Source organism: Pseudopipra pipra, chromosome 9 (assembly GCF_036250125.1).
Source record: "Pseudopipra pipra isolate bDixPip1 chromosome 9, bDixPip1.hap1, whole genome shotgun sequence".
In the NCBI taxonomy this organism is placed as follows: domain Eukaryota; kingdom Metazoa; phylum Chordata; class Aves; order Passeriformes; family Pipridae; genus Pseudopipra; species Pseudopipra pipra.
The window spans coordinates 27,562,669-27,582,784 of record NC_087557.1 but is presented as its reverse complement, the minus strand read 5'-3'; the positions used below and the strand labels follow the sequence as shown (position 1 = coordinate 27,582,784).

Sequence of the window (20,116 nt, the reverse complement as noted above, 5' to 3'; positions counted from 1 at the left end):
GGCTGAAAGGGTGGAGAGCTGTGAAGGCCACTTCAAGGAACACCTGACGTAAAAAATAAGTGGAGGGAATTAAAAGGGACGTTGTGCGAGGTATCTGTGGCACAGCTGGGCTGGGGGGGGCAGGGACCTGCTGAAAATATCATCGAGTTGAAAAAAAAACCAACTAATCCAACAGATTTACCATCCACCTAAACCATATATTTTAGAGCTATCTATAGCCAGCACTAACCACTCCTAATGAGGCTAATAAAGTCAGTTTCCAATTAGAGACTGAAACGACTAGAAGGAAAGGCAGAGAGGCAGCTTTTAACAACCTCTAAAGATGTGGGATTTCGATATGTGGGTTTCTGTATTTTTTTTTCCATCAGAAATTACTTAATATCACCAAAATGCCCCTAGGATTTACACACACAAAGCAAGCCCCCCGCTGCTCTTTCCTGGCAGGGTATGTGTTTCAGTAATTGATGTTTGCACAGAACCTCAGCTCTTGGAGGACGTGGCTCCTTCGAGGCATCTCTCAGCACCACAGAAACGTGGCCTTAGGTATTTAGACGGCACAAGAAACCCCAAAGCAGCCAAAACCCAAGTGCAGGGGCCGTGGGCTGGCTGGGGGCTGAGGCTTAGCATCCCTGCTCTTACAAGAGCACCACCAGGCCTTTGGCAGGTTCATGCCATCTGGCTTGTGTTTTTGGTACTCCAGACAAGGCAGGGCAAGGAGAACGCAGCTCCCACCCGCACATCGCTCTGCGCTGCTCCCTTGACAGCCTTCAGTGCTTCCCCTGGGCATGGGATTCCTTAACACATCATTCTGCCCCAAAAACACCTCAGCCAGACCCAGATGGCGTTGTGTCTTCCTGAAAAGCTCAGCAGGTAGAGAGGCTGCATCTTTTCCCAGGCTTGGAAAGCATCCTGCACCTCTCCTGCTGTGTTGGCTGGAGAGAACTTTGGGACTTGGGTGGCATCAGGGAAATGCTGCTGGAAAGCAGTCGAGCTCCCGCAGAGGAAGGCACTGGGGTGGCTTCACCATCTTGACCACCAGATCGGGCTGGCAGTAAAGCAGCAGAGGCAGCGCCAGGTGAGGCTGGTGGGCCAGCTGCCTCTGCAGGCTGCTGGCTGGAGGAGCTCTCCGAAAGGCACAGTATTTCACTAGCTATTTTGCATGGAGAATTGCCGATCAAAGATATCCCCACTGTGTACTCCAGAGCAATAAAAATAAAAAAAACCCACAAGAAGAATTCTTTAGGCGGGTAATGGGCATTTTATTCCTTTTTATGACACTAAACATAGGCAGCTGGCATAATTACACCACAATAAAGGCATAATGTGCACCTAGCAGAACAAACTCATACTTTTGATAATTAGGCAGAGCAAACACAGTCTGGTATTCAGTCACATGGCTTCACTGTCTCCTGGATCTGTCGGAGCCCCTGTCTCCACAGCACATCAGCCCCATTCCCACAGCAGGATTTAGCTGGGCCCCATGGGGAAGGCTGAGCAAGGAATGTATCACCAGAGCTCTCCTGCACTGACAGGAATAGCCATGCAGCTCCACTGCTTAGAGCAGATCAAGAGCAAGGTGCAAGGCAAGGAGATGCAGGATGGGTCCATGTGCAGCTCCTGGCAGGCAGCTGGAAACTGCGTGTGGCAGAGCACCAGTGGAGGATGTCAGTCACCTCCTCACTGGCACTGACTGTCCCCATAGGCAAGAAATGGTGCAGCAGAACCAACCCCATGTGGTCAAATCATACATGGTACAATGGCAAAGGGAGACCCAAAGCACAGAGAGACACAGAGCTGGTTTTGATTTGGCAATTCCACTAAGGCCAGTTCCAGTAACTGGAAGGGCTGAGTAGAGGCACGGGGACACCTCTCCACAGCAAAGTCCTTGGCCAAATGCAGTCGGTGCCAAAAGGCAAGAACAGAAGAGAATCTCCCAGATCCTCACCTACAGAAAGAAAGGCCCAGCCTGGACCTGCTGGAGGCTAGTAATTAGCTCTTTGAAGATTTTGTGCTACCATTAGTCCTGGTGGTCCTGCTAAGCTGCAGACCTGCCTCCTCCAAAACACACTGTCAGACAGCAAGCACACTCCTCTGGCAGCTGCAGGTATCCACACAGGACAGCTCTTCCCTGAGTGAGGAGCACAGCCAAGGCAGAGATCCTAAATGATCTCTAAAATATTAATGGCATCAATCAGAGCCAGGCTGACAGAGCTTAACACACTGGGAGAGCACAGAGAACAGGCTTTCCTGAAGCTGGCACAAAACCATACACTGAATAACTACAGTTTGTTTAAAAATGCATCTGCAGGATGCATGCAGGAGCAGTGCTGGCAGAACAGCATGCTGAGGTTCCATCTCCACACCACTTAAACCCATTGGGGTGTCAACCACTGCTTGCAGGAGAGAAAGCAGCTCAGATACACTCCATCCTGCATGGCTTAATGGAAGTCACTGGCTTTAAGGTATTCTCAGTGCAGTGCAGGAATGCCAAAGTATCCTGACTCAAAGAAAGGCGAGGGGTGTGGAGCTGATCCATCAGCCATGAGAGAGACCTGCACATTCACCTGTGGATAGGATGTCCAAGAAAACATCAAACAACATTATTACGAGCTTTTGTAACACAAGATTGAACACAAGGAAGGGAAGGTGCACGTTGTCAGCAAATAAAAGCATCCTACCTCCCCACTACCCACTGACACCCAGAAGGGCACTGCTGGGAACTCGATGGGTACTGAGCAAGCGTGGGAAGGCTGCAGTGCAGCAAACCAGACCATCACTTCAGGACGGCCATTTGCTCAAGAGCTTCGATGCCCTATAAAGATGGCAGCAACATTCATGTCAGAGCAACCAAGGAGAAGATGGTCATGGTCTGCAGGAGACAATGCCCAGGCAACTGGGAAAACCAGCCACTGTGAGATAGACCCTGACTGGGCACATGCTTCGGCGTGATGAGAAATGCCCTCCCCAGCAGGCCACAAAACAGGAGAAGTTTATGCCCAGACGAGGGCAAAAGACAGGCTGTTTTCTAAACAAAAGCAGACTGTATCTGTAGACTTTCCAGACAGTTCTTAGAAAGCCACTCTGATAGGTCCAACCCTAGGGCTGCAGGCAAAGAGTTCAAGCAAGGAAACCTGCAAGAGAGCAAAAGCCAGGATGGAGCCAGAAGTGCTGTGACAGCATGGGGGAAGGGTGACAGGAGACTTTTAATCCTAACTCTGAAATCAACTTGCTTAGTAGCCTTGGGGTTCTGAGGGATTTAATTAATTAATTTAATGAATGTGAAGTACTGTAAGTTATTAATATACAAATTCCACTACTGTATCTCCCATCTCCCTGCTTATCATCTCTTTCTCTTGCCACTTTATATTGAGCCCATGAGAAGCAAAAGCCAAGCCCCAGTATGCCTCTGTGCAATGGGGCAGAGGCTGCCCACCCACACTTTCCCAAGCTCTCTCCAAGACAGCAGTAGCAAAGTCCCAACCCTTTGAGAAAAACAGTGCATCACACTTGGCACAGGGCACCAGAGACACCTCATACAAAAAAAAAAAAGAAAAGTTCTTTCCACTTACAGGTAAGCCAATGGCTACCACAAACCAGCCTGCTGCTGCTGGTGCAGATGGCAAGCTGTCACTCTCCCATTTGTAGCCATGCTGCCTTGGTAGGACAATGAGGACTAAACCAGTTAATGTTATAATCCTCAAGGGCAGAAAATCTGATTAACCCCTCATGCCTTCCTGGAGAATTGCACAGGTCCATTTTCATGCTCCTACATGGAGCTCCTGTCTTTTAAATGCGGAGAAAAGATGACACAGCTCCTTTCCCAGCCACTAGGCAGCTATGCTGGTACCCAAGTAAAGGTCCAGCTGAAGGGCTGAGATGCAGGGATGCTTTGCCCCTTGCCTGTCCCATGGGACTCTAGGAAAGGCCATCTTTCACGCACTGCCTTCAACTCCCAGCTCCTCCTGGCCTGGAATGCAGCACACGTTGCAGGATTATTGTAAAACATGCTCTGCCTCTAATCCCTTCTCCTCTTCCCTTGCTCTGGTATTGACTGCAGGGAGCTGTGTCAGGCCCGGGGTCAGGCTTCCCTCTCACAACACCAGGGCACACAGAAGGTTCCAGCCCCTCCAGCTGACCTCAGTAGTTGAGACATAAGGAAATGCAGGCTGTCCCAGACCTTCACATAAACAGGCAGGTGAGACTGGAGGCCTCCAGCTTCTGCCAACAGCACCAGTGCCTGCAGGGTGGCCCTGCATGCAGGTGAAATTCCAGACCTGTGCCAGACTGACGTCCAGCTCACTGGGAGACTGAGGGCCTAATTTTGACCACCTTTGTGGTTCCCTTGGCTTGCTCCTATGCTGCTATGCTAAGGGCATATTACAGGGCAAGTCTGGATGCAAGCTCTCTCCAAAACTCTGTCTTTGGCATCTACACCACACTCCCCCATAAACAGGCAAGATCAGGACTGCCAGTGTGGCTCCTTCCTCAACCTGCAAGCAGCAACCAGACTCATGGAGCAAAGGTCTAAGCAGTATATTTAACCTCAGCAGCAGTGCACACACAGCCAGATGGGAACCAGGAGGCTCCCCAGTGCAGGGGACAGATGTTCCAAGTCCCCCAGCACGGGCACAGCAAGGTGCAGCTGAGCAATATGGCACTCAGCAGGAAGAGCAGCACGCAAGGTCTGAGCAGCTGCTTCTCTGTCTTTTGCCTGCAGCAACAGCGATGTGCATGAGGAAGAACCACAAATGCCAACCTGCCTCCAACCACTTGCATAGACAAGGATGCTTTGGTAAATTGACCACTGCAGTGCGCTCAGTAAACTGCTGCTTAGAATTTCATCTAGAAGGCAAAGCTTTTGCCCTGGTTAAAAAAAGCCCAAAGGCAACAAATTCTACTCTCTGCTTTGTCCAGTAGCTTCAGGCTGCATGGGGACAAGGAAGATAATTGTGCTCCTCGGTTTCTCTTCTCTTCCAGCCCTATTCAAGAGCCCTCTCTATCCCATGTGGCACCAGGAGTCCCAGGTCCTTGCTGGAGCCCAAAGGCCCTGCCAAGTAATAAAGTCTATCTTGGGACTTTCCCAGTACAAACATCTGGGACCTGGGCAGACAGCATCAGGAGAGGAGTGGAGACTGGATGTGGCACTCAAAGCAACCACTCCTTCTTTCCTTGCTCACGTCCTCTGCATTGCAGTCATGTGTTCCAAGGAAAGCAGGCAGCCTGCGTCCAAGTACAGGGGCAAAGGAAGTCACAGCACACAGGGTAGGCTGGAAGGGAGAAGTGCTTCAAGGCAGGCCCAGCTCTGCTCAAACCATCCCCACAAGACTATTTTAAACTCCCAAGAGTTAAAGGTCCCATATCCCTGCTCCCATTCACAGAGACTGTTTACTGATCTCCATGCAGCAGGTAAGGACATGATCAAGAACCATCCCACCACAACCAGCCAGAATAAACTTTTCCTTTCCTCTGAGCATTTTCATTCCTCAAAAATGATTTCTGCTTAGTCTTCCCTAGGCTGAATATCCCAGATACCTCAGTCTTATTCTGGAGGTTACATCTTCCTATTCTCTGACCCTTCTTCTGTTCCCTCCTGGGTTTTCCACCTGTGCCAGGTCCTCCCTGAATGAAGTAGGCAAAACTGGTTTGTTCCAAAGGCTAAAACCAGGCTGCAAAACAGTCTGCCTAGCAAAGGAAGTGAGATTTCAACATGCACATTTAGTATGTATTAGCAAAAGAAAGCATAGGAGAACCCCTGATGGTAAAGAAGTTGACCTGTCTGTGAGATCCATGAGATGAACACGTGCAGGATAGCTACGGAAGGAGAGATGGGTGGAAGGAAGTTGCAGGAAGAGCTTGTTGTTAATAGGACCAAAATACTTGCACGTCCCCTTTGTCCTGGAGTAGCTCTAAATGGCTTCCATGTAACAGGACCTTGTCAGAGGCTATCTTTACCCACACAGCAGAGCCTAAATGCCAGTGAGCAAGGAACAGGGTGCATGTGCCCAGCCCACAGCCTTCTGCTTGGCAAGAGTTTGGCAGAAAGAGGGTGCTTTTTCACACAGTTGTGGGTTTTATGACCAAAGGAATCACCAAACTATTTTGCAAGTCAGGAAACTTAGCTACTCTCTAGTGAACCAAAGCCAAAAACTTACATTAATCCTCTGGGGATCACATCGTTCTGTCTGCTCCAAACAACCCGTACAGACATATGTTCTACAGAAAATTGCTCCTGTGCTTTTAGGATGCTATTAAAAAATAAAATCAACAAAAAAATCAAAGGAACGGGAAACACACAAAACCATTTGATCTAAGTGAAAATGGACACTGCTCATTTCTGCCCTTCTGGGATGGGCATGTATGTTATCACTCAAGTCATCCAAAACCAGTGAAGCCTCCAGGCTTCATCTAGAGCCCCTCTCAGCTGTAGCACAACCAGCTCCCGAGGCTGCAAGAAAAGGAAATGAAATGCAAGGCTGGGATCATTACTTTGAAACTATAAGCTTGTGCCACTGAGCCAAAGCCTGTTATATCGACATGGGTTTGTGTCACCCCAGCAGCAGAGATCATTCTCCATCTCCACTTGCTCAGTTCCCCTCCTCCCAGGACAGCTGGCAGCACAGCCATCTGCAATGCTCTGCAAAGTCTAGCTACAGAAAACTCCCAATGCTTTGCCCAGCAGGTTAAAGTTATAGTACTGAGCTACCGCAGAGTGCAAAGCATCCTGCTGACTGCTCCATCACACCTGGAAGCTGCTGGCAAAGCACAAAGTGCCACTTGCAGAGGAGTAAATAGCAAAAACCTCAAGTTTCCTTCCCCAGAACAGAAAGTCCAGAGGGAGGTGGTGCTTCTTAAAGCTTCCAGTATTTAAAAGACACTGAATTTGTACCTCAGCTGTCACACAGGATACTCCTGTTCTGGGTCTTCTGTCACCAGCCTGGGCAGCAGCTCTGAGGGAGGCAGACAGCCCTGCCTGGCAGTGAGTCCCAGGCTGAGAAGGTCAAGGGCAGAGCCCTGAAAAACAACTACTGTCCATGCAGCTCACATGCTGTGCCTCTGCTTCCTTTGTTTTATGTGAAAGTGGATGTTGAAACCAACCCTGATGGTTACTCCGCATTACATGAGCACAATACCTTGCAAACCCACCACATCCACAACCCCTTGGTCCATCTGGTTACAACCCCTAGGGAAACTGAGGCATCAACCTATCCTGTACTCTCTTCTAATGAGTCCAGGAGGAGAAAAGGGAAAAGACTGTCAAGAACTTCCCAGACTTTCCTGCCTACTGGTTTTCCTTGGAAATGTATTTTTTACTCAGCACTCCTTGTTAAATAAGGAAGGAAGGACAGGTCCCTCTGCAGAAGGACAGAGAGGGCTGCTCCTTTAAGGCCTCTCCTGGATGCCCTTTCCCTTTGAGATGACTATCCTCGACTCCCTCCTCATCTCCCTCCCTTTGATTTAAGAGTTCCTCTCCTGGCCCTGACAGTAAGGTATTTCTGTCCCACAGATTATAACTCACTCTGGGCTATTATTCAACTCCCAAGCCCTGGCCCTGCTGCATTTAGTCCAAACATAATATCCTTCATGCATATATTATCTGTCTCCCTATTATCTGGAATCATTTCGGAATTAAATTTCAGTCCTGCAATATTGGCTTGAAGAGCGGCTCGCTTTATGGGCTAGTCAAAGGTTAGAATACCAATCAAAATAACACTGCCGATGCAGAGAGACATTTTAATATTCCAAAACCTGGTAATTGTAAAAGGACATAATATTTTTTCCCTGATTACCCCAAAGGCAACACATGTTAACAAGGCGAGGGAGAGAGTGAAAGAAATTTCAGAGTTCAGACAGCTGCACGACAGATTTAAAGGAGAAGTCGTGGATGGCTGCCGTGCTCCAGCCCCGGAGCAGGAGGGCTCCCCTGCCCGCTCCAGAGGTGCCGCGTTCCCCGGGATGCCATCCCCTCCATTCCCAGCCTCGTGGTGTCCGTGCTGCCTGTGCTCCCCCAAGTCAGGAGCCCTCGGGAGCGCTCTCACCGCAAGGGAACAGAGCGGCCAGAGCTGTGCAGAGACGGACAGTCAAAGATCACCACGGCAGAAGAAACCGCCGCGATCGGCTGGCCTGACTGAGCCAGGAGACTGCCCCAAAATCCTGTCTGAACCAGAGCTGATGTTTTTAGGAAAAAGCCCTCCCTCCCAAGATGGAGAATCCACCACAGCCCTTGGTAAGTTGTTCCAATGGTTAATTACCTCACACCATAAAGATCTGCACCTGAATTACCTTGCTTTGGCTTCCAGGAACTGGAACTGCTTACGCTTTTGTCTGCTAGAGGGAAGGAATCTCTTGCCACATCTTGGATATTTAGATATTTATCTATTTATCCCCTTCAGATATTTAGGGACTACAGCCAAGTCTCCCTTACCCTTCTCTCTGGCACCCTAAATGGCTCCCAGGGTCTTTACTGCATGGCGAGTGTGTTCCCATGGGTCTTGCAGTTCTTGCCCAATCGTCAAGTTTCCAGAATTCTTTCTAATGCTGTGATGGGACCCAGCATCCCACACTGATCAAACCAGTCCCAAAGAAAGAAATGATCCAGTCCCTCTGCTCCCACTCACCACTGCCTGTTTATAAATCCAACAGCAGCTGCCTCGTGGATGCACTATCTGCACACGTTATCGAAAATGATTTTTATGTTGTCTTTCAGGGCATTGATAAAAGTGTTAAATACAAGAGGTCTGAGAAATAGATCCCTGTGGGACCCCACTAGGAAGACATGCACTCCATGATGATTATCCATTTACAATTAAATGCTAGGAGCTGTCAGTTTGCTCTTTCTTAATCAATGTAATGTGTGCCATGTTGATTTTGTATCACTCTTGTTTCTTAATCAAAATGTCATAAGGTACCAAGTCAAATGCCTTCCAGAAGTATATTACACTGACATGGTTACCTTTATCAACCAAACATGTATTCTCATAAAAAAAATATCAAGTTAGTTTGAAAAAGATCTAGTTTCCATAAATCCACATTGATTGGCATTATATTACCCTCTTTTCATTCTTTATTAATCAACTATGATATCTGGCTTTTCATTACTTTGCCCAGAATTAATGTCAAGATGATAGGGCTATAATTACTTCATCGGTCATCCCATTTGCCCTTCTAAATTACTGGTACAACATTAGCTTTCTTCCAGTCCTCTAGAATTTCCCCCATGTTCAAAGACTTATTTATAGTCCAAGGTATCTCAGCCAGCTCTTTAAAACTCCTGTAAACCCGCTATGCAAAATGCCAACCAAAAGTCACCACTTAACTTTATCAGAAAACTGCATTGTAACAACAAACCTCTTGCTCAGCAATATGGCAACATCTGCCTTTCTGTAAATACAGAGCAAAGTATTTATTAAACACAGTCATTTGGCTGTTATTAGCAATTCCTTCCATTTCCTTCGAACCAGTGCTATTGCTCAGACACTTTTCTTTCCTCATCTTTGTGAAAGAGATACTCCCCTTAACCCCAGAGTTGTGCTCTTCCTTGCGCTGCCTTTCACAACCTCTCCCATTCCTGCCTTCTGAGAGCGATTTCCCAAAGCCAAGAGTTCCGTAGAAGGGGTGAGGAGCCAGGCAAGGCCAGGTCCCCTTGAAGGGAAGGTGTGACAGAGTCTCAGAACGCGCACCCCTGCTGCAAACCAGCAAAGCACTGGGCACCGTGGGTGTAAGAGCAGCTCTTCACAGTTCACAGGCAACATCTATTCATGTGCTTGCTGCTTTGGCCATGAAGCACTCTGCCTGAGGAGTCCTCCTCTGGCATTTCTAACCTTACTAGGCATCTTATTCCCTGCAGCCAGTAACTCAATAAACAGGCAATTGATAGCAATCACTGTAAGTCTTCGATAAGTTAGACCTCACAAAAGCAACTTCCAGGCATATGGGTTAAAACATAAACCATTTCTCATCTGTACCCATTTCAATGATCTTCATCTTCAAGACACTTCAGCACCAAGTGTCTGAGAAGCACTCAGAGCTCCTCCTCCCACCCCAAAGGCAGAAGGAATTGTTAATTCAGAGGAGAGACAGAAAGCTGTTAGCAAATCTTTGTTTGTTTAAGATGTTTATTTCTAGTAGCCAAATATTAACAAAAACATCCTATTACATGCTTCCTCTGTCAGATTTCACAATGCAAGTAGGTGACCTTAAAACATTTGTGCATGTGTATTAACAGTTTGCTTCCAACCAGGAATATCTACAAATCAATAAAAACTGGCCCTGGAAAAGGCCAGCTCTGCACAAAGCCATGGCACCCCAGCATGGTCACGTTGTGCTCCCCAAGGCTCTGTCAACTCAGTTTCATCATGCCCAGAGAAGGAAAGTTGCAGTTCTCCACACGCATCATTCCACTCCTGCCTTTCATAAAAACTCTCCTGGGTTTCAGGAGGATGTCAAACTAGGATCACTGTTCTGTCACTCCTAAAGCAACAACTATTCCTGTATCTAAAGACACGCTGCGCCCTGTGAACAGAAATCAAAGATGGTCAAACATGCCAGGACAGCTGTCCTGAGAAAGGGACAGCTCTGTGATGGGTATGAAGATTGTCCTTTTTTAAAAAATAAATAAAATATCATTTGAAAAACAAGGAATAAAACAAACCCTTAGCGGATACATAAAAAGCTCCTCTTATCTTTTAATGGTATAACATCCAGAGAAAAAATGGAAGATCAGGATAGTGTATACAGTGTTAAAAACAACTTACACAAGCCAGTTCTAGAGTCACAGAGCCTGCAAGTGCCTTTGTGCCAGCCCTCCGACAAGTTTTGCTGTGCTGGAAGGGACAATTAAACGAGAATATGGCAGAGGTCTCAAATCATGAGTGAGTGGCATGGAGAAGAACTAGAAACACTTACTTGTTCCATCACACAATGCAAGACCTAGGCCCAAGAAAATGATCTGACAGTAAGTTTAAAAGAAACAAAGGGACCTGCATCTTCACACAATATCTGAGTAAACAGAGTATAATTGATGCATAATTAAATAGCAGAAGTCATTGCTGCAGGATGCTGAAGAAACTGAAAGCATGAGCAGATTCAGAAAAGGACGTACAAGTTTCTGGTAGACAGATGTGGTAAAAACAGTGGGTGCTAAACACAGTGGTCTAGGGACAGCTGCCAGTTCTCAATCCTTGAGGAGACAATTGCTGGGAATCAAAGGAAGCTGACTAGAGCCATGCTCTCCCTTTTACACCTGCATGGTGTAACCAGCTACTGGCCTCTGGCATGGAGACAATCTGGGTCAGACCTTTCGTTTGGCCATTTTCACACCCTCATCGTCCTTCTAATGTTTTTCTTGCACAAGCTCATTGTTAGAAAATCTATCTTCACTCTTCTTCTTCTTCCTCCTCCTCCTCCCTCCACCAAACCACTCTCCTCTCCGTGATGTGCTCCCAGCCTGGTGGTGCTGACATTCCTGCTGCCTGCCGGGTTTCCCATTCTCAGGCTCTTGGTCACCCTGCAATTGCAGGCACCACGTCCTCAGCCTAACACAGCACTGGCTCCGGTCCTGGCGGTGAGGATCCATCACGGGACCAACCATGCTGCTAACTCAAGCAGGACCTGGAACAACAAACCACAGAGGCTCCCAAAAGAGCAGAGGGAGCACAAATGAGAGCTGATCCTTGCGTTAGAATAAGCACTAATGAATTTATCCAGGCTACCTGAGGATACTCTTGGGGCAGCAGCTTGGTTGTAGCTTGTTAGCCGCAGCAGCTTTCCTTTCTGCATAAATCTTGACCCATGGCCTCCTGCTTTCTGCACGTATTACTTCACTAGTGCCCCTCTCTCCTGACATGAAGCACTCTTTGTTATTTCCACCCTGAGCATCCAGCTTCATGTAGCTCAGGTTGTGCACCTCAGTCCTAACCCCGAGGCTTCTGCGAATCGAAATGACAGGTACCTAAGGAGGACTGGCAGATGGGATGGTGGCTTTCTATTGAGATGGTTTAGGGGGATATCTGAAATGTTGCAGCATTCAAAGAAAGCCTCCTCTGCTTTCTGCTGCCCTCCCACAAGGCTGAGCTAATCGAAGTGAAGAACATGATAAACTCTCTGCCCCGAGTCAGCTCCACACTGACAGTTCACTAGAGATACAAGATCGCTCAGTGACATTAAAAATGTCAGCAAACACCGATCAGGCTTGATGGAAGGGATGCATTAGCAGGCTGGGGGGTGGGCATGGGGCAAGGTAAAACTTCAGCAAACCCAGTCAAGTGCACAGGCAGCTTTTTTCCCCCTCTGTTCTTCCACAGAAGCTTTTTCACAGATCCCAAGACACTGTGGCCACCATTGCAGCAATCAGGTGTGGAGCTCACCACCACCTGCACGGCCAGATCAATCCAACAAGGTTTGCCTGAGGCAAAACAAGCGTGGCAGCTCACGGGGGCAGTTCCTGTCTTCAGCTTGCCCGAGAGGCAAGTCTTGGAAATTGTGAAAGCTGCCTGGAGGCACAGGGTTCTTGCCTCAACTACTCCTGCAGCACAGCAGAGACAAGGGAAGGAATTTAATGGCCAATGAACCATGAGAGAGAGACTGTCTCACCAGTGAGGGAAGAAGGACTGCTGAGCTCCAGAGCATCCCATGCTCTGGCACAGGGAATACAGACAAGGACTGTTTCTTAAAATGATATAAAACAGAGACAAAGAGGACCTGAAGTTGTGTGTGCATGGGCAGAGGGAACCTGCTACTGCACTACACATAGGTACACAAACATAGGTACAGTGTGTAATCCTACTCTTGCATTGCCTGGTAGTTGCAGAAGGAGCTCCCTAATTCAGAAAGGTCCTCTTGCTATCACTGCTCACAAGCAGAGACCCAAAGGAGGGACAGAAGATGCAGGGGGGGCCCTTCTGCAGAAAACTGCTGTCACACGTGCCTGGTTTCTTGACATCTGAAACATTCAAGTCTCTGCATTATCCATGACCTAGAAATCATCAGTTTCACACTCCACCCCCCCCCCCCAACACCTTCACTTCATGGATCAGGTCAGAGGCAGACTAAGCCTACAAGTCAGGAACACGCCAGAGGGAGGGAAAAAGGGGCCACCTGAGCTATGCAGGGACGAACAGGGGGGCTAGTTACCTGTCCACTCTTATTTGTCTCACACTGGGAGCTCACTCAATAGAGACTGAGGCTCCAAGGGGTCTGCCTGCTTGGAGAGAATTAGTTATCTAAGCTGGAAATCCTCTCTTGTGAAAACATACAGGCAGTTGCCCCACAAGCACCTGAAAGCAGTGAGTGGCATGGAAAGATCCTTGCCCCGGGGTAGGAGCAGGTCCCAGGAGAAGCAGCTCTTAAATACAGGACAGGAGATGTCCCTGCTCTCCTCTGCAACATGGTTCACTTCCCAGAGGGATGTGGGGTCCCTGAAGCCACCCTGTGTCAGAGGGCATCAGATACTGAAGCGTCAGAAAAACTTCATTTTTTTAAAGAATGAGAGGGATTGGAGGAAGATAAACATTTCTCTCTCACATCCCCTCCTCACATGATCTGAAGGAGGTTGAAGCTTTCCTTTCCAAGTAACACATGTGCAGAGGAGGACAACCCCATCCATGTACCCCCATCCTACATGCTCAATATGTGACACCTTCAGAGAGCTGGGAAGGGGAACACTTCGCTGCAACAGCTTCTCTCCTGCTCCTGCCTTTAGCTCTGTGCTTGGGACCTCATGGATGCTCAGCAGCCCTCAGCTTAGTGTCAAAGTATTTGCTGATGTGCAATACACGAATGCCCATCTTGAAGAACAGCCACTTGCCTGGACATGCACATTATGGAGAATCCCAGCTCCTCACACACTAAATCCAGGAGCCTTGAACTATGGGAAAGAGCCGTAAGTCATTCATCCAGAGGCCCAGAGGAGGAGCTGGATCAACCTACTTCTTAGCAAACATCACAGTACATAGGGATTTTTTTTAAAGTATTATTATTCTGCAGCCATCAACCTGCTGGTTATATAGCTGCTATCCATTCACCGGAAGTTTAGTGAACTTCAAATGGCGATCATTAATGGTCACTGAACTGCAGAATGCCCCAATGTGCTTTCAGATTTCATTTACCAAGGACCAGCAATCAGCCAAAAGATTTGCTCTGACAGCAGGGAAATACAAGACCCTTTGACAAGTTCAGCCAGGAATGTGCTGCCAGCATCCCTTGTTACGTTCATGTTCTACCCTATTTGACGGAACAGATCATGCAAATTGTCCTTCTGCGGCCGCTCAGCCTGTCACTCACGCTTCCATTTAAAACAATAAATAAATAAAAGAACAAAAGAAAAGCCCACAAGAACAACAAGCTGTTTATAAGCAAATTTCACTTACTGAGACCCCTAATTACCACAAAAAGGCACAGGAACCCAAATAAAGCACTAAATTGGATGGGGGAAGGAATCTTACTCATCCAAAGGTTTAACCAGGAGGGCCACCCCAGTTTTCTCTTGTGCCTCCTCCCTCACCCTGCTACTGTACTGCTTGTCATCACACTTGTTCTTTTCTTCTCACTTTGGTTTGTGTCTTATGGCATCACCACGTTTTTCTGTGCAGGTGGAGCAGCTGTGCCAGGGGAGACCTTGTGGATGCACAGCAGGCTGCCCCTTAACCACTCAGTGAAGGCATGGAGCAAGACAAGGCATCAGACAGTACTGAGTCCAAGGCATTTTGCTTAATAAAGTGGTCACCAGTCTCTTAGGTGGACGTGCTGCTGAGACACCTCCCTTTCCCCACGCCACAAAGGGAAATGCTGATTTTTATACTGGAGTATTTCCACATTTATTAACCAGAATTTGGCCTGAAGGGAACCATGCTCCTAGGAGCCTTATGCGGCTGCAAAACAAAACAGAGTCAGCAACGCTGGGGACAACACAACCTTCACTGGAAAGGGGCCTCGCAGTGTCCCACTATTATGCAGAGACATCGCACTGTGCCTGCCACAATGGGATTTTCCCCAGCTGCAGAACACATCCCATCAAGTACAGTAAGACTCTATTAGAAGAGATACAATAGGGAGCTGGAGGACTCGCTCAGCCCAGCTTCTGAGGAAATAACTCATTTCAATGCAAAGCAGCAGTAGTTATTAGACACCTCCTTAAAGAGGAAAAGTGAAGGACAAGGGGAGGAGGGAGAGAGGGAGACAGGGACTATGGCAGTTTGCACAGAAGTACCTTTTTCAGATTAATCCACTGTTTGAAGTAATCAGCAACCGGCAGCCCTAAGTACTGGCATTGTCCTGGTAACCTGTAAGAGAGAAGAGAGCAAGTTTGATTCAATCAGTGTCCTGACAACACAAACTCTGTTTTCTTAAGTGCATTTTGTTCAGAGATGGAAGAGACCCTCAAGTCTGCTGTAACACGCTGCACATCAGAAGGACCATAGCTCTTGGCAAAAAAATCTCATGAGAGCACAGCTTTGCTTAAGACTTATATACATCCAGCCACATCTAGGCTGCTGAAACCTTTCGGACTAAACATTTTGAACAGCAAGTGCAGCGCTCAGCTCTTCTCCACAGTGGCTAACACACAAACACGACTGGAGTATCCGTGCTGTCCTTAGCTAAGTGAACCCATCACAAATCCCTGAAAAACCATCCTGCTTAGCAGCTTACAGGGCAGACAGGACTGACAATTCACTTGTCATACCCTGGTGCTTCTGGATTTGGCCTTTATGGTTAAAACACCGAACGAGACATGAGGGAGGGAAGGAGGCAACAAAACATTCAGTTTTGGGTAGCAATGCTGTAGGACCAATGCTTTAGGGCTAGGAAGGCAGAGGCTGTTTTCCAAGCAGGTGCTTGGAAGAAGAGCAGTCACAACTCTGACGACGCAGGGTGCTGCACACTGTCTCACTAGGGGTTTGAGCACAGCAGCCAGAGCTGCCAGCACATGTATTTACCCTCTCCCTTCCTACAGCAAGCCAATGGAATAGAGCTCAAAATAAAACAGCACTGGTAAGGGAGGTGGATTGCCTGAAGGAACAGCAGGACCCCAGGAAAGCTGTTTCTCTCACACTGTGCTGATCCCAGTGTGTTTGCATGGGAGCTACAACGTGCCCCTCAGCTGGGGAAGGCTGAGTTGCAAACTGTGTGGCTCCAGCCGAGCCTGTGCAGGGACATGAGTTATGTGAGTTTTTCCCGGCCAGTTTGATCTGATCAAGAGTAATTGATGGATCTTGTTCATTCACGTACTGCTGAGCACGCCTGGGGCACTGGTCACAAGATCTTTAACTGAAGCAAAGGAACATCCCAAATAAATATGTCAACTAAATAAATGACTAAATTAGAGCTGTTTGTGCATGTTAGAAGTCACAACCCCAGAAATCTGCTTTTGCAAACAGAGGGGGATGGGGAATCTCCCAACTTCCTCAGGCACATGGGGGCTGTAGGGGGAGGCTGTAGAGGAGGAGGAAAGAGCTATGACTGTCAGCATCAGCTGCTCAAACACCCCAACACAGACCACCACATCCAGGGCAAAGTCTTCTCCCATCTCCATAGAGGAAAGAGTGAATAGTCCAGACCAGACTTCAGACTCAAGACTGAAATTCAGGAACATGCTCTGGTCAGAACTGGATACAAGGCAGATACACCACCCTGAGTTAGGGTGCACCACCAGCACACCAGGCAGCACCTGAGTGCTCAGCCCAGCTCCCAACCCTTTGGTGAATAGGGCAGCATCTCTCTAGACATTCCCCCAAGCAAGGAGATGAAGGAGCAGCACAGATAATGCACTTGCAGATAATGTGAGATTCAGGGTAGTGCAGCACCAGAGCGGTCTGGTCTTGGTGATGCCTCCATTTCTATGGAAAGGAAAGGAAGGAAGCTGGTAAACATATACAAGGGAATCTCCTGGGAATATGTGGCCAACAGAGCCAGCATACACTGGGATTCACCTGTGTACCACCTTTGCCCTGCTTAGGCTAAGAAATTAATAGACTCCCTGTGCCAAAACAATATGCCTGGTCCTGAGAAGATGCAAGTGTCATCATTTAGGAGCAATAACTTAAGTCATACAAACACATTAGAATAAGAAGGTACAGAGGAAGCTCTTTGAAAGCAGGAAGCCTGTCAAAAAAACGAGCTTGCAAGCAGCAGGTCTGTGGCGATTTGCAGGGTGAGCAATGTGACCTGACAGCACAGTCTCATCTCTGGGCACAGCTCATCTGATGTAAGCACTGAAATAAACCACCTGGAGTCACTCCTCACAATGGAACAGCCATGACATAAACAGGAGCCTGGTCCAGGCATTTTAGAGCCTTATACATATGTCCAAGACATCCTATAGTCAAACAGACCCCACCAGCCCCAACCAGCATGCTAAGAAACTCCTTCTCCAGGAAAGCTGCTTTCTACTGGTGCCCGAATCAAAAAAGATCACAAGGAACCACCTAAAACAAATGACTGGTCTAAATACAGATATGTGGTTAGCTCAGCCTCTCTTAGACTCTTCACATTTAGCTAGAGAGGATGATGACAGGAGCTAGCAAAGGTATGTTACTTAAAATTGAGTTTCTCCTCCCAGCCCAAGAGGCTTTCATTAATACAGGTCTCAGTGTAGCTCCAGTTAGAGGAATAATTATGAACTCACCTAACCTCTGGATAGGGCCCAGGAGAAGTGAGTGCAGCATTGTTCTTGTTAGTCACAGGAATTGACAGATAACCACCCAGTGCAATGGATGACATCTAAAACACTGCCATCCCTGTGGGACCAAAAGGCCCAGGAAACTGGACAGTCTGGTTCTATTTCCACCCTGAGACTGATGGCAGTGTGCCCTGGGCGCTGGACAGTGGGTCTTTAATTGGAGAAAATAAATGCTCCAAATAAATATGTCAACTAAATAAATGATGCATTTTTGCAAACAAGTAACAACCCCAGAAACCGCCTGTGAAGCCGTGTGACCTCAGGACATTCCCCCTCCCCCTCCATGCTTGTGCTCCCCTCATTTCACCTCAGCACCAGAGGGGCTACACCAAGTTTTTCAAGCACTAGGAAACCTACGCTCACACCATAACCTGGGCGGGCTGTCGGCAGCATGGACCACAACATCAGTCTACTCCCTGAGCTGGAAGATGCAGGCCTGGTGGCTCCAGGCCAGTGAGGACACAGCCACTTAGCAAGGATTAGCAAAGCATTGCTACGTGGGTCTGGTCTAGTCCGCATATGCAGCACTCCCAGCACAGGGAACTGGGGGCTTGCACTGCACAAAAACCAGGTTCCCAGGTAGCTACGAGAAGGAAAACACTCCTGCAATGTCTTTTCCCCAGCTCCAAGCTTGTCCAAGCTACAGTGGTCCCCCCCACTCTTCAGCCTGGTAAGCAGGCAAGAGTTTCTCCATCATCTTCTCCAGGTTGGAGTGAATAAGGCACACCTGTGGCTGTCCTGGGGAACAGAAGTGCCATGGCCTGTAAAGAAGTAAGTCCATTTATGAGCACCACCATTTACTTGAGCTCATTTGATGAACAAGCTCTTATGCACAGTATGGCTTCTTGCTCTTGCCAGAGCCAACCTTGCACACTGGGGGCAGCTTTGCTTGAGCACAGAGCTCAGGATTTGGCCCTCCCTCAGGTAAGGGAGAAGAGAAATGATGGCACATTTCACTGCATTCAACATCCCACGATCCTTCCAGTTTTTGAACAAGGTCTCACTGCCTCCCCAAACACTGAAGTGCTCACACTTTGGGAAGGAAGCTGGCTTTCAAAACCATCCTGCAGGGTAAATGGGGCCTGGAGATGAACAGGATGCAAATAGGAGGCGAGGTGACATGGCTGCATTTCTCCCGTTGAAGCCAGCTCTCTCCAAGGCGGCAAGAAACGCACAGCTCGGTGGTGATAAACGGCCTTGCTTTAGTTATCACTTTCCTTAAGTTAAGGAGAGCAGCCTAGTGATGGATGGGCTGGAATTCGGTTATCAGGGAAGGCTGTCAGCCAGAGTTGCCTATCTCCACACACATTTAGCAGGGCGTCATTATGCGATGGCATGGAGTTAAAATATGACCAAGGGTATTGAAAGAAAAAGAACAGGATTAAAAAAAAAAAAAAGGCAAATTGAACAACAATAAAGGAGCATGAGGCAAGAACGTTATCGTACTAGTGACACCTTTTATCTCGGTCTGGTTAGCTAGAGCAGGGCACAAATTGGTCCTTCCTCCACTATTGTATCCTCTTGTACAAACAGAGGCAGATAAAATGTGTCACCAGTGTGATAGCATATCAATTTAACCCTAATTATCTAGAGGGTCAAACTAAGAAATAGGGGTTTCTCATTTCAACAGGTCCCTCCATCTCTGCTCAGAGCCACCACATTAATATGGAAGGGGGAGGGGCAGCTGTAATTGATTTCCGTCACTCAGGTGGTCCTGGTGTATAAAAAATTAATGCTTGATTCTCCCAACTAATCAGAGCTGGTTAACGTCCATCTGCTTCTGGGTTCAGGATGTCAGGAAACAAAGAAATTGGGGAAATTGGGCCACTTGCTACACACTGGGTGTATCGATATTGAGGCAGTTAAAAGAACAAGTCTCTCTATGGGAAGATAAAGAGACATTAAATCTTGGGGTTTATAGACCTGATCGCAACCTTCCAAAAAAATCCATGCCCTGGAGACCTTGCATTGTAAGAGATGCAGAACATTTTAATTGTGTCCCAGCCAACTCCAGTGCACCAGGCTACAAAGGAGAGGGCTGGCAGGCTCCTGACCTGGAAATCCTTCAGTGAAGAAGGAAGCTATTTGGGTGCTGCAGCACTCAACAGCACCTAGGTGACAGCCAAAAGGAGCTGTAAAACCACTTCAGCCTGACACTTTAGTTCAAAGCAACGTTGGTCAAGGCATCATTCTGGACCGTGCAGCCCAAAGGTGCTGCTCTGATGTAGACTGGGATGTCTGCCAGGAGAAGAGGAAAGCTTGGGTGTCCTCTCTCAACAGAGAAAGCTAGCAAGGGGATAACATCCTGTGCTAAGGCACCTGAGATGTTTTAGCAGAGAAACAGCACCATAACAGGCAAAGCTGCATCTCTCTGCACTTAACCCCACAAGAGCTGGGGCCAAGCTAGGAATTTAAAGTAGCTTAGGTAAACCCACAGCCTCCCAA

The 20,116-nt window shown here is 47.9% G+C and overlaps 1 protein-coding gene across 1 annotated transcript in view; it reads right to left on the bottom strand.

Annotated features, from left to right (window-relative positions):
* The window catches only part of ERI3 (ERI1 exoribonuclease family member 3), a 129,128-nt gene that overhangs the window by 63,156 nt on the left and 45,856 nt on the right, over positions 1-20,116 (bottom strand). The window contains exon 6 of the mRNA XM_064665418.1: positions 15,203-15,275. Within this exon, the coding sequence (XP_064521488.1) occupies positions 15,203-15,275 (73 nt within the window). The remainder of the gene's footprint in view (positions 1-15,202; positions 15,276-20,116) is intronic.